Consider the following 14,083-nt stretch of genomic DNA (forward strand, 5'->3'; position numbering starts at 1 on the left):
GTGGACCTTGACAACATGCTTAGTGCAACAAGCCAGACACAGGACAAATACCCGGCGATTGAACTTATGTGAGCTTCCTGGAGGAGGCAAATGCACAGACAGAGAGTAGAATGGTGGTTGCCAGGGGTCGGGGGAGGGGAGTTGGGTGCAGAGTGTGGGGGGCGATGAAAACGTGCTGGGTGTAGACAGTGGGGATTGTTCCCTGGCACTGTGAATGTATTGAAATGCCACTGAAATGTACACTTATAAACAGTTAAGATGATAAACATTATTTCATAACAATAGAAGAAAAACAATAGTCCAGGATTAAATGCCTGCTTCTGATAAGATCTCTGGGGGCAGTTCCAAGCTCCTGAATGGTAACTGCCCAAGATCTCACCACCTTGGTGATCCCGACTCAGTCAGGCTGGGCCGGGCCCCACATCCTGCGTGTCCAACAGGCTCCCAGGCCATGGGGCTGCCGCTGCTGGTGTGGTGATCACTCTCTGAAAACCCCTGGGGTAGTGGCCACAGGCAGGCTCCCCTGCAGGAACCTCCTCAAGGTCCCCACCAGGAAGAACTCCTGTGTACCCCAGCATTGCTAAGTGCTCGGGACCAGAGTGTCCTCACAGAAGCCTCTGCTCGGATTTATATATAGTAGATCCTCAATGAGTAGCTCTTGAATGAATGAATGAATGAATGAATGAATGAATGAACGACCAATACTGTGATTCCTGCAAAGCACCAGGCAGGGTCTCAGGTGCGTACCCAGGTGCCAGGGTCCCCACTCACGCCCAGACCCACACTCAGCCCGAGCTCTCACCAGCCACCAGAGGTAGGTGTCTTTGTCCAAGACGGCATTCTGCAGCGTGAGCAGAGGCTGCATGGACAGGTTGAACCTCTGGTCGAACCAGGGCGAGACCCTCTGCTGGCTGATGCAGGTGTCGCAGCTGCAGGGCCGGGGAGAGTAGGCCACCAGCTTCTTGAAGTTCTCCGAGAGCGCGATGACTATCTGCTTGGGGAACCAGGCGGTGGTGGCCACGGTGTGGTAGTTCAGGAGGAAGGAGGTGAGGAAGACGAAGAGAACGAGGAGGGTGAGTAGTTTGAGGGCCCTCTTCCTGGTGGCCACCATTTCTGCCTTCCCGATGGGGCGTCCCAGCGATGGGCTGGAGGAAGTCACACCTAACTGAGGAGGGACGGAGGAAGAACACTCCCGAAGGGAATCACAAGGCAAGGTGGGGATTCCCAGGGGGGCCTCAAGGCTTGCAACGGCCAACTTCACTTCTCCTTGGCGACGGTCACCCCGGGGCACCGGACATCACCCCGTGACACTCGAAGGCTACGTGGACCATTCGGAGTGGGATGACTCTTCTTGCATAAAATCTGTCGCTTGCAGAAATAAAGCAGCCTGCTCCGTCAGCAGCCGATACTGTCTCTTGGTGCAACGTTAATCAAACTTAATACCGGTGGTTTCCTTTCCCATCCAAAGGGGTTGAGGGGTGATTAACCTCTATGGTAGTGTCGGGACCCTTGGCCGTGAGGACCTGGACGGAAGGCTCATGGTGCGGGACAGAGGGAAGCTATCCTTTCACTGTCCTCCAGAAAGGATGGCGTGTGAAGTTCCCTAATTAGGGCTCAGCCTGACAGTGCTGTCACCGGAGATGCGGCCGTCAGGCAGGGAGTTCCACGAAGGCAGCGAGGGTCGTCTGTCATCTGCACAGAGAAGGGGGAAGAACAGGATGAAATTATATCACCTTGTTATTAAAAAGTCTCTCTGTCCCCATGACCCGCAGGATGAAGTCATTACCTCCCGCTCTATCGTCAAGCCAAGGTGGTGGGTGACTATGGACGGTTTTTTCACCCTCTTGAGCCTTGGTGTGTGCACATGTACAATGGGGTGTCACTGCCTATTCTGCAAGGTAGGTAAGGGACACAGAAGGTGTCCCACCCCCCTTTCCTGCCACCAGAACCTAGTGCATTTAAGCATTCACCCAAAATCTGGGCACTGAGTCAAGGATGCCCAGACAGTGCAACGCACGCAGAGGTTGTGAAGTGCTTGCTGCCTTCTCTCTCCTCCACTCTATGGCTTCTAATTCCAACCACACAAAGGGTAAGCTTCCACCTACCCTGGCATGTAGGCTCTGCCACTTACCCTCAGTCCCACAGAGTGGCCCTTAAGTGGCCAGGTTCAAGTTCTGGTTTGCCAGCTATGTGACCTTGGGAAAGTTTGTTGACCCTCCTGGCCCTCAATGTCCTCTTTAGGAAATTGGGCAATACCACCTCCACTTACAGAAGATGAGATAAAACGGCAGCTGCTAAGCTTCTAGTATCGGGCAACTGCTAAGCTTTAATTTTCCTTTTTCAATGAATGAATATTCTTACATGATCCACTAAAAGCCGGACACAATGGCATATTCTTCAAATAAATCTATTTACTCAGATCATCCTCCAAGTCTACCGCCAGCTAGATAGGGGTTTCCCATTTTGTTCTGGGAAGAAAGTGAGATTCGGAGAGATTAAATAACCTGCCCAAGGTCATGGGAAACACTCACAATCCTCTGATTCCATAAACCTGGAGGAGCTGGGGCGCCAGGAAGAAGGATGGGGGCCCTGCTCCAGAGGTGGCCTCCTGTCCTTTAACTGGTCTTCAGATGACCATAGTTGGAGGGATTTAGAAAAAGGGGAGTATATGCAATCAAAGAAAGCAAACAGGGACTCCTCTGATGCCCATAACACCAGCCCCCAGACTCACTGGCATCTTCTGGCTTCTGCAGAAAACAGTTGTGCTCACATCTCTGCCCTTGGGCATGAGCCCTTTGGTCTTTGTTTGGACTGTGCCTCCATCTCTATTTGTCTGATCAATTCCTCCCACCCTCAACCTGTAGATCATCAGCGATCAGGATGTATTCTTTCCAGGAAAGTGACATTTGAAGGAATAGTGACTACCTTTCAGTAGAAAGAGGGGCTGCTCAGAAATGATTAAATCCACCATGACTGACTGAAAATGAGACATCCAGGCCCCAAGATGTACTGGGACTCAATGCCTCAGCTCAGTCAGCAAAGAAATTTGGATTGTCCTACTGCTTCATTTTCCACTTTTCATGACCACTGGGCTTATATTTCGAACCTTACAGTGACCATAGTTGTCCCTTCAGCTGCTTGCCCCCCATCGCCCCCCGCCCTCCATCAGGAAGCTTCTCGGCCATTTGAGCTAGATCAACCTTCAAAGGCGGGCCAGCGGAGGGTTCCCACCCCTCTCACCATAGAAGGTGGTCCAGGGGTGAGAACGTGCCCTAATTCCACCCAGTCAGAGTGAAACCCCTGACTTTTGTACAGAGGGAACAAGTTTCCCTTTGCTCTGGTCCATCTGACAGTTGGATGTGGAAGTCAGGGTCACGCTGCCCATTTTGCTGGCTCGTGAGAAAGGGGATTGCTGAACAGGACCAGGCTAATGGTATTAAATCCCTGATCTAGCTGCACCTGCAGCCCACCCCACACTCTGACCTTTCAGTGACATGAGACACTAAGTCCCCTTAATTGTATGAAGCAGATTACTTGCAACTTGAAGCAACACAACTGAGCCACAGGTCACACTTGTTCCTGACTCTGGGCTCCCGCATCCAGAACAGCGCCCCCTCCCCACTTGGTTCTTACTCTTAAGGGCTGAGCGGGCTCTGACCCCCAGAGGAAGGCCTGCCCGCTCCTGGCATGAGGAGGGGCCTCTCTGGGTGTCTGGAGAGTCCTGGCTCCATTCTGCCTGCACTGTTTACTGATCTGCCTCCTTCCTCCCCGGGCTGGGAGCTCCACGAGGATAGAACTGTCTCACTCACTGTGGCCCTGTCTGGCACACACATGGCATCAAGGAATGCAGATGTGAATGAAGGGAAAGGCAAGGGCTGACAATTCAGAGATCTGAGCAGAGAGCACAGACTAAGGCCAGTCTGAGGACGCTGACTCCCACCAGGTTGTATCACCCATGTGCTGTGTGACTGGGAACAAGCTACCTAACCCTCTGAATCATTCCTGTGACTGGAAAATGGAGCTGGTAAGAGAGATTCTGCTCACTTCTCAGGCTGTCAGTCAAGCAAGATCTGTCCATCCATCCAACGCACTCACTGTGTATTTGCTGGGCCAGGCAAGGGGTTAGGTGGTTGAGATCCAGGATAAAGACTCTAAGGTGGGGACTTCCTGAGCATCGGTAAGGCTCCAGTGCCTTTGGGAGAAAGCCTGGTGCGCTTGGTCAGCGTGGAGGAGGGGAGAGGGATGCATTTGGGGGTGGGGTGTGCAGCTTCAGAAGCCATTCCCAAGACCACGTTTTCTCTGAGTGGCATGGAGCCCACTGGGGGGTCTGAGCTGAGCAGTGACATGGTCTCACTGCGTCTGTCTTGTGATGAGCAGGGCCCATGATGTTCTTTCTAACTCTGTATCCCAATGCCAAGGGCAGAGACAAGTTCCCTTAAAGAGATGACTCTTGAGCCACGTTGATCAAAAAGATTCAGGATGAGAGGCGAGCTCCCCGCCATATCCTGGCTCCGTGTGAGATATGAATGCCAGGGGTGGAATGAGACTGAGGGCGAGGCTGAGCTGCAGAACCAGGGGGGTGGCGACACCCTCCTCCCCTCCATCTGGCATGTCCTGGCAGCCACATCTCCAAGGCCAGGGTGCTCACTGGGCTCCCACCTACCAGCAGGGGCTTCTGGGCTGGTAGCAATTAACGCTTTCAAAAGCACTGGGGAAAAGTGCAGTGGAGAAGCAGGAACGCCCTCCACACTTTCCCTGGCCCAGGGAGGAAAGGAGGCGTGCGTGACTTCCCTGTACTCTATTACGTGAGGCGTCCGCAACCCACGGGGAACGCCAGCCCTGGCTCTCTGGAAAGGAACCTGGGCCAAGACTCCACGGGCCAAGGATCTCTGCTGCCAAGGGAGCCACGCCTCCCAAAACAGAGCAAGACACGAGCGAGGGGAGGCCCAGCTTCCTGCCCTGTCTGCAGGAGAAGGCACAGAGGAAGTGTTCATGACACTCTAACCGGCCACCAGCAGCAGAGGGCTGACAGGGGTCAGAGCCCATTCAAGGGCTCGGAAAGTATGGGTTTCTCAAGGAGGGTCCCTAACAAAGATAAACGCCCTTGGCAACAGAGAGGTGGAGGCAATGAGATGGAGCCACTAAAGGTTTCAAATACTTAGACAATGAATTGAATGAACAGTGTGGGTTTCTGAATGTCGAGCAAATGCCTGCTGAACCAGGAAGCCCTCCCGGCTCCTCGCATAGCTCCCTGCTCTGTGGGTGCTGGTGACATGACTGAGCCAACACTGCAGATTGGTGGTAACATTAGCACTTCTAATAAAGGGCTGTCACAGCTGTCCTCCCTGTGATCCTCACGTCAGCTGGGCACAATGGGTGGTCATGCCTATTTCCCTGAAATGGGAAACAGATCCAGAGAAGGCAAGTGACTTGTCTAAGGTCACACAGCAAAGTGGAGGCAGAGCCAGCACTATGACCCAGACTTCTGCCTCCTCCTGGGTCCCTGTGTAGCCACGGTGAATCCTTCTACTCCACCAATACCTGCTCTCTTGATTATTTGCTTTCTTGACATTTCCTTTTGGGTTTAAAACCTGTTGTCTTCCCAACTCCTTGAGGTAGATACTACCGTGTTCTTCCTCTCTTCTGCTGTGTCTAATGCATCTGAATCATATATTCATTTTATTGTATTTTTCAGTTCTAGCATTTCCATCTGAGTAATTTTTGTCTAAGTTGTAGTTTTCTGGTGAAATTCCACATCTTGTCATCTATCGTCCTGCAATTCATTATCAGTTATTTTACTTTTTTGTTAATCCTCACCTGAGGATATTTTTTCCACTGATTTTTTTTTTTTACTTTTCTTAGACAGAGTAGAAAGGAGGGAAGGAGGAAGGCAGAGAGAGAAACATCAATGTGAGAGAGATACGTGGATCGGCTGCCTCCCGCACCCACCCTGACCAGGGCCAGGGATCAAACCTGTAATCCACATCTGTGCCCTTGATGGAGAATTGAGCCTGCGACCCTTCAGTGCACAGGCTGACACTCTAACCACTGACCCACACCGGCCAGGGCTATCACAGTTATTTTAGAGGCCATGTCTATGCCTGTGACATTTGGAAAACATGTGGGTCTATTTCTAGTGCCTATTTTCTCTCTTTGGTCGTTTGGTTCTGTCTCTCGGCGTGGTAAACGCGGATACTGTGTATAACAGAGATGCAAAGGCTCTGGTTAAGGCTGTCCTCATTCAGAGAGGAAGCTGCTTCCTCCTGGTGGGCAGGTGGAGCAGGAGCACATTCCCTCGTTCCACTGGGTGATGAGGATGATGGAGCTGCACCTTGGTCACCTACGATGACTGGGGATTTCTGGTTTGCCCTTACTGATAAGGCACAGCCCTTCTCAAAGGATAGCTGGGATGCCTACCAAGGTGTCTCTTCCTTGCATGCTGTCATCTCTAATTTCTAACCCCCCCGCATTGGGAAATGGCCAAAAGCCCGGTCTAGTCTTTTGGCCTTGTGGCTGCTGGTTTTGGCTTGGTTCCTAGGCTCTGGATCCAAGCACCTTAAGTTCTGGCAAATGCCTTCAAAGAAAAAAAGTGCAGAATAACGATGGTCTCCTCTGACTTTCCTTTTGGTCTAGGCTCCCGGCTCCTCAGATTCTGGCCGACTAGGTAGCAGTCCTGAGCTCGATTTTGTACTTGACTTGTTTTACTCCCCAGCCTTGTGAGACGGCCTGAAGCTTTGCCTCAGTTTCTTCACCTGTCAGCATGGTACCGACCTCACAGGGTTGTGCTAAGGAGGACGTGAGTCGGGGCAGGTGAAGCATTTAGGTGCCTGGCACGTCGCGAGTGCTCCCGAATGTCAGGTTTCATTACTGAATTCCTTCCAGTGGTTTCTGTCTTCCTGCCCGAAGCGCCAACTAACACCCCCCACCCCAGCATCCTTTCTGCCCCTTTTTATTTACAGATGTGGAGGCTGAGCTCAGAAAGGGGAAGACCTTTCCAATGACACACAGAGAAAGGGTGCCATAGCTGAGAGAAGAACCAGGCCCCAAACTCCAAGACATGCCCAGCTCCCCTAGCATGGCACTTCCAGGGGAAGGAGCTAGGACAGCACCCTGGGCTGAGACGGAACCAAGAAAGTGCAGGCAGAGCCAGAGGTGGAGAGGTCCCAGAGCCTGCCTGCCTGCTGCAGCAGGGGCGGCCCTGTAGGGAAAACCTGAGGCCCACAGCGGTCCAGTGACCTGCCTGGGAGCTGGGATTCCAGCCCAGGCCGGAGCCCAGTGGTGGTGTCTGGTGGGGCATGTTCCCTGCCCTGAGCCTGGCATCTGAGCTGTCGGAGAGGGACGGGGACCATCCTCATTCAGTGATAGTGGCATGAGCACTGCACAGGGGTCAAGTGTGGCCCAGCTCAGGGCCCAGCACAGCCGAATGTGAGCCCTCCCTTCCTTGACTTCTCTCCAGCTGAACTCCACCCGCTGAGTCACCTCGAAGCTGGTCTCTGTGCTCCTGCAGCTCAGGCCTGGACCAGCTCTGCCTCCCTCCTTCCAGCTCAGGAAGGATTAGCCACAGCTGCGGCCAAACCCAGATCCTCCACTGAACAGCATCGGGAGAAATCCAGTCTCGATGAGGGGGGCCAGAGAGGTGGACATGGCAGTTTATACGTGTCACTCTGCTCACCAGGGACTGACCTCCAAAGGGAACGGCAAGGGCCTTAGAGATTCAACAATGGCAACTGAAGGGAGAGAGCAGGCTCTGTGGTGGTGGCCATGGAGACGAGCTTTGAAGACGGGGGGACTCTGACAGTGACGGGCGAGAGCAGAGAGAATGGGGCAGCTCCCCAAAGCACACAGTAGTGGCAGTGGTGATGGGGGCACCTGACACAGTTAAGAAAAAGAGGGTGCCCTTCAGAGCGGCCGCAGTGGGTGCAGCCAGGTCACGGAAGTCTAGGAATGTGGGCTTTGGGATGAAGGCAATGGGGAGCCACTGACAGTCTGTGAGCAGCAGATGGTTATGACATGGAAGCTGGACTGGAGGGGTGCACACGACACCCCGGGGGTCTGGAAAGCAACCCTGTCTCCTTCTTAGTGCCTTGAGAAACCCGTCTCCTCTGGGGCCTCAGTTTTCCCACTCCTCCCTGCAAGGACTTTACTGTGTGCCCAGGTCCCCCCGCCTGCTGGCAGGCTGGGCGAGCCTTTCTTGGGCTTGCAAGCCCTCCTGACCCAGGCACATCTTGCCTGCTCCTTTGTGGGGAGTTGGAGGGGAAATAAGGTTCCCTAAGCACGAATCCAGGTTCAGATCAGGCGGTTGGGAGAAGTGCCCTGAGAAACACGATTAACAAGATCAGGGTCATATGACAAGGAGCTGGGTAAGTTCTCACGTTTTGAGTCACACAAAAGGGATTTAAATCCACAAATCTTAGTGTGTGGAGTGAGGGGTGTTAAAAGGAGCCCGGAGACATCCACACAGCATTCGAAGCGTGAAATGCAGTCAAGAATTTGGGGGAGTCTCTGCCAGCATGCCCAGTTGACAGCTGCCCTGCAAAAAATAGACTATGTGGAGCTATAAACCCCATCCCAGCCCCACCTCTGGGGTCTGTGGCTGATTCTAACAGCTTGTGCTTGGGTGAGAGGCAGAGCCCTGGCTGGTCTGGATAGTTGACATGAGGCATAAAGAAATAACTTTGCTGCCAGGCCCCCTGATTCTGTAGGGAGGTTTTTAACTCTAATGAATAACAGGGGCATCCAGAAGGCTCTTGAAGGGGTTGAGGAGACATAATGCTGGTGACACCCAAAATGGGGATTCAGATTGCAGGATAAACCTGGTGGCAAAAGTGGCAAGGGGTGCATCCCCCACCCACATGGTCTGAGATAGGTGGCAGCCCCAGACAACAAGCATGAACCATCCCCAGAAACCATGGGCTAGGGGCTGTCAGGGTGTCTAGTGGGGTCCCTGGGATAAAACTGCCCTGGGCCAGCACCCCCAGGAGCCCTCGGAGAAGGACAGCCCAGTAGAAAGAGCCACCCAATCAACTTGGCAGTACTCTGGGCCCAGCCCCATCCTGAGCCCAACTCGGGAAAGGAGGGAGACCTTGCCCATTGACAAGGGATTGCAAGGGGTCCGCTGGGAGGACCAGGAATGTGGTGCTTAGAGCAGGTGGCAAGGATCGCATCTCAGGGGGCCATGGCGCGTTCGCACAGCTGAGACCGGCCAGCCCTGGAGAGGCTCCGGTAGGAAACAGGAGAGAGCACAGGCAGCTAAGGCAGCAGGGATCGGCATGACCTGGCACACCCGGGAGGGCATGGGTGGTGCCCCCAGAGTCTGGAGGAGGTGGGAAAAGGGGCCTCAGGGCCACAGTGTTGACGTCTCCCCATTTGCACCCACAGCTGGCGAGTCCTGGAGAAACCCATGCAAACACTTGTCGGGAAGGAGGCTCGGGACCTGTCCCTGATGTCCACGCTGAGTGCAGGCAACGAGCTGGGCGCTTCTTCCAGGGTGCTCATCTCACCCTCATAATAGCTCTGCAAGGGGGGCTCCTTGGTCACAGCAGAGGCAGAGGAGGCTGGTCTAAGGCCACTGTGAGTGACGCGGACCCAGGAGTCAATCCAGAGTGAAAGACTGCTCTGCCCTGCAGTGCCACAGCGATGGCCGGCTCCACAGGGGATGTCAGGGACCAGGGACACCGAGGAAGTTTGTCCCTCCGCTGGAGCTTCACGGCCCTCGAGTCCCGCCTCCCACCTTGTGTCATTAGTGGTTACAGGTGGCTCGTCACTTAGCATTTATAGGACAAAGGGGCTCAGGCAGGTTCAAGGTCCTGCTCAGGGTCACCCGTCAGTCAGCAGTGGATGGAGGCAGATGAGGCCGGTCCAGGTATAAAGAGGGAAGGTGACAGAGGCTGCAGTTCCAAACCCTGATTAGCTGTGTGACCTTGGACAAGCCACTTGACACACCACACGTGGCGCTTTTGTACAAATAAAAACACAACAGCACACGCCAAGGAGTGCGGAGCGAACACAAGGCCACCGGGAGGAGCTCTGGCCTCGATGAGGACCAGTGGCCTATCTGCTCTGTCCCTGTATTAATCCCACTGAGAGGGGTCATCCCTGTGTATTGAGCCCTGAGAGCAGCTCTCAGAGCAAATCTAAGAGCTAAATCAACTAATATGCATATTTTACAGATGAGAAAATGGAGGCCCGGGGTCTTCAGGCTAAGTGTCTACCTCTGAGTCGCAGTGTGAGATGGTCTCACAGCAGGAGCCCTGGCCAGAGCCCACTACCTCCCCTGCAGGCGCGTCCATGCAGGCAGGGGGATTGTGCCTCCACTCAGCTCTACCCCACCCCCCCGCCCCCCTCCCAGGAAGGCGTCCACAGCTGCAATTCACCCTCTCTACCCAATGGAGGGGGCGAGTCAGGAAGGAGAGAGGTAGAGAGTGAGTGACACTGGCCCTCAGGTTGGCCACCACCCTCGTGGCCACAGGTCTGTTCTGTGCTGGTTCCTGAGGGCTGGGGGCGGAGCCTGCACGGCCTCTCCCCTACTGGCCATCTCAGGGCCTCCCACTCAGGGAACACAGCACTCTCAAAAACTCCTGTTCTGCCCATTTTGCTTCCTTTTATCTCCTAAAAGGTAGTGGTGAGAGGCGGACTTTGGAGAGGCTGGCTGCTCCCCTGAGGTCTCAGAGACAGAGGCTGGACAGGCTGGCTCTGCATACACAATACCAGGCAGGGCTCTCCCCCTGCGGGTGCCAGCTGGGTGACCTCCCGGAAACCCTCCTTATCTGTAAAGGGGTGGAGCAGACCTCACCCGTGAGCGCCCTGGGCTGCTGTGGGGCCCACGCGAGTCTGCGTGTGAGGGACACCAGCACCAGGGCTCCCTGCAGGTGGACAGCACGGGTGGAAGTGAGCGACAAGACACGCAGAGGGGCCATGCAGCTATCCCGACGGCAGTCCCGGGCTGCCCTCTGGGGTCCTGACCTTCCTCTGTGTCCCAGTGAATGACCAGCACCCCCCTGTATCAGGAAGACACTGGCAGGCGGGTTTCGCGGGCAGGTGTCTGTGGTTGTGGACTCAGAGCTACACCCCGAACATTTTTATTCTCCGAGAAGAAAAGAAAAATGAAAGCCCAGAGGCTGAATGACGAGGGTGAGCTTGCTTCCTCTCGCTGATGCAGACAAGCACGGTCTTCAGATGCGCGCACTGACAGGCCCCCGCAGGCTGCCCGGTGCCGGTTTCCCGTTTTACAGGTGGATAGGCAGGCTTGGGAACGGCCCCCGGCATACCCGGACCTAGGAGCCGTCCCAAATGCCTCCACTCCCGTGTTTCCTGAGTTCAGTCTCTGGAAGTATCAACTGAGCTACCATCTGCCCTAGAACAGAGTTCACTCTGAGCGCAGGCTCCAGGCGCTGAAGGAGTGGGATCCTTCCAACAAGCCCTCATCTCTGACCCAGGATTCATCACTGACAGTCTAGCTTCTTAGCAGAACAAATTCACTTCCCAGACCTTACACCTTTCCATGCCCTCTCCACACTGTTCTCTGCTCATGCCTCTCACCTGCTCAAATATCCAGTGGGTTCTCTGCACACCTAGAATGAAATCCAAGGTCCTTACCATGGTCTGCGAGAGCCTGCAAGAGCTGGTCTTGCCTACTGTCTGACTCCATTTTCTACACCATTTCTTTGCTTACTCTGCTCGAGCTACACCGGCCTCAAGCATGACAACCACAGGACCTTTGCACAGTCTGTAAGCTTTGCCTAGAATGCTTTGCCCATAGATATTAAGATATTCTTTACTTAACTCAGGATGCCAGGTCAAATGTCCATGCCTTGGAAAAACTCCCCGAACTTTTGTATTCCTGGTTCATGCTGTGCACCTCTCCCCTTGCATTTCCCCTGTCCTTGTTTCCAACATTATATGTACAGCTGAAAAGATTCTCCATGCAACTTGGCTTCCTGAGCTCAAAGACCTTCTCTTGTTCCCCAGTGGGTTCCTAGCAGAGTGATCTTACATATTCTTTAATAATCACCTGAAAGGCAGGTATCATCCCCATTTTACAGATGAGAAAACTGAGGCTAAAAGAAGGCCAGATATTACAATCTGCCTAATCTCACAGTTAGTAGGTGTTAAACCTAGGATTCAAATCCAGACTTCTTCAATACCAGCTTAGTGTCAGAAGATGCTCCTCCACAGGTCTCATATTCATACTCATTTTCAGGGTAAGTTAAGAATAAAAAGTCATGAATGCTCCTTACCAGAATAAGTTTTAGGGTTGTGTTTGCAGCAAGAAATCATGAAACATGAGGGAATGGCTTGCTTTCTGTTTGCTACACATGGTGGATTCCCCAAGCTCAGTGTTCTGGGTCCACATTGCCATCCATCCCATGTGCTAACATATGTCTGGGCCTGTGGCTGGCCCCTGGGGACTTAGGGGCAAAATGGGAGCCAACCAAACCTAAAGCTCAAGCTTCTGGCTGTGCTGTGAGTAATAAAGTCCCTGGTCTCTGACTCAGGAGTCCTAGGTCTTCTGCTAAAATCCACGAAACACTAATAGGCTAACGTATTAGCTTATACGTGAAATAAAATCAAATCCCAGACTTAACACTTTTGTTGTTCTATTTTCCACATTTTATTATCAATAAAATGTTTTTGTTGATGGAGCAGCTTTCTGTCCCATGCTTCTTCCCAGCTGGTAAAAGTCATGTCTCAAGTGCCACCTTCCCCAGGAATACTCCCGATTCCCGCTTTTCCCCAGAATTCACGCAAGGCTGGGATGTGTCAGATGAAATGGACCAGAAGAAACTTTGATTTGATTTTGAGAGACATTAGCTTTAGGAAACATAGAACATATTAAATCGATGAATTTGGGGCAGACATTGGGGAAAAGAGATAACATAGGGGTAAGTTTCTTAACGTTTGCATTTTTATGGCTTGAGAGTGAGCTCCATGAACTCTCTGGAATTCAGCCAAATGGAGCATGTGGTCAGGGTGAGCCTGACCGCTGAGGGCACAGACTGTGTGCTGTTTAGTTCTGTGTCTCTGCTCTGATCCCCCATGGGGGCTGTTTATGGACAATGGACACATGGATAAGCCAGTGATGCTGACTGATGACAGGCTTGCTGTTCGACCACCAGGAGGCCACCTGCCCTTGGGGAGCAGGCAGGCAGGGCCAGGCTCCGAGTCTCCCGGCAAGGAAGCTTTGTGAGCCTTCCTTATGGGAAAATTCCCAGGAGCTCAGAGGCCAGTCCCCAGGCAGACTGCTTTTGGATTATTATTTTTCCAGCTGAATGAGATTCAGTTAATGGAAGACTTAATAACTCCTGGACCCCGAGGAAAGAGACTTTCCCCTGCTCAGACAGGTTTCTTGCTAGGTGGCCACAGGTCCCAGATCTGGGAGAGGTGAGAACTGCTTGAAGCTTTAACCTGAATGCCCGAGGCAGGACCACCAAGGTCATGCTCCCTCCATCGCGCCCCAGTTCTAGGAAATCCAAGGGAGGCTTCCAGGAGGCTCTGTCCCTGGCTGGCCGGTCGGGCTGCTGCCGCCTCTGAGACAAAGGATTGGGGCAGTTCAGGATCACAGAGGAACACAGGGAGGCCCACACTTCTCTGCTCCTTTTGCCACTTAAGGAAACCAAGGCTCAGGAAGATGTGACTTGCCCAAGGTAGTAAGCAAGTCTGGTGGCACCAAGACTAGAACCTGGAGACCTTAACTCCCAAAGCATGTCCCTTCCAGCATGCCCAGCCTGTGGGCCAGGCAGGCATCAATGCCAACACAGATGGCGGGGAGAACTGACCCCCAGACGGGCCGGGCCTGCCCAAGACCACAGCCTGCTCATGGCCATGGTTGGACAGAGGTGTCTGCCTCCACCTCTGTCTGCACCCAGGCTCTGCTCGCTGGACCCCCCCACTCCCGCGGTCAATTCAAGGTCAGCAGTGAGCTACAACACAATTTTTTGCTCTATTTCTGTGGTTTTGGAATTCCTGCACTGTTTGGAAAGAAGGGCCTGAAAGAGTGGATTACGGTGCACTAAAAACTCACAGTCCTGGTTCAAGCTCGAGTTTTGACAAAAAATACAAAGCAAGAATATGAAACCATTTAAAA

The 14,083-nt window shown here is 53.3% G+C and overlaps 1 protein-coding gene across 1 annotated transcript in view; it reads right to left on the reverse strand.

Annotated features, from left to right (window-relative positions):
• ST3GAL1 (ST3 beta-galactoside alpha-2,3-sialyltransferase 1) overlaps positions 1-14,083 on the reverse strand; it is a 64,123-nt gene that overhangs the window by 11,060 nt on the left and 38,980 nt on the right. Inside the window, exon 4 of the mRNA XM_081117214.1 lies at positions 803-1,692. Within this exon, the coding sequence (XP_080973340.1) occupies positions 803-1,111 (309 nt within the window). The 5' untranslated portion in view covers positions 1,112-1,692. The remainder of the gene's footprint in view (positions 1-802; positions 1,693-14,083) is intronic.

Source organism: Miniopterus schreibersii, assembly GCF_964146895.1.
Source record: "Miniopterus schreibersii genome assembly, chromosome: 17".
In the NCBI taxonomy this organism is placed as follows: domain Eukaryota; kingdom Metazoa; phylum Chordata; class Mammalia; order Chiroptera; family Miniopteridae; genus Miniopterus; species Miniopterus schreibersii.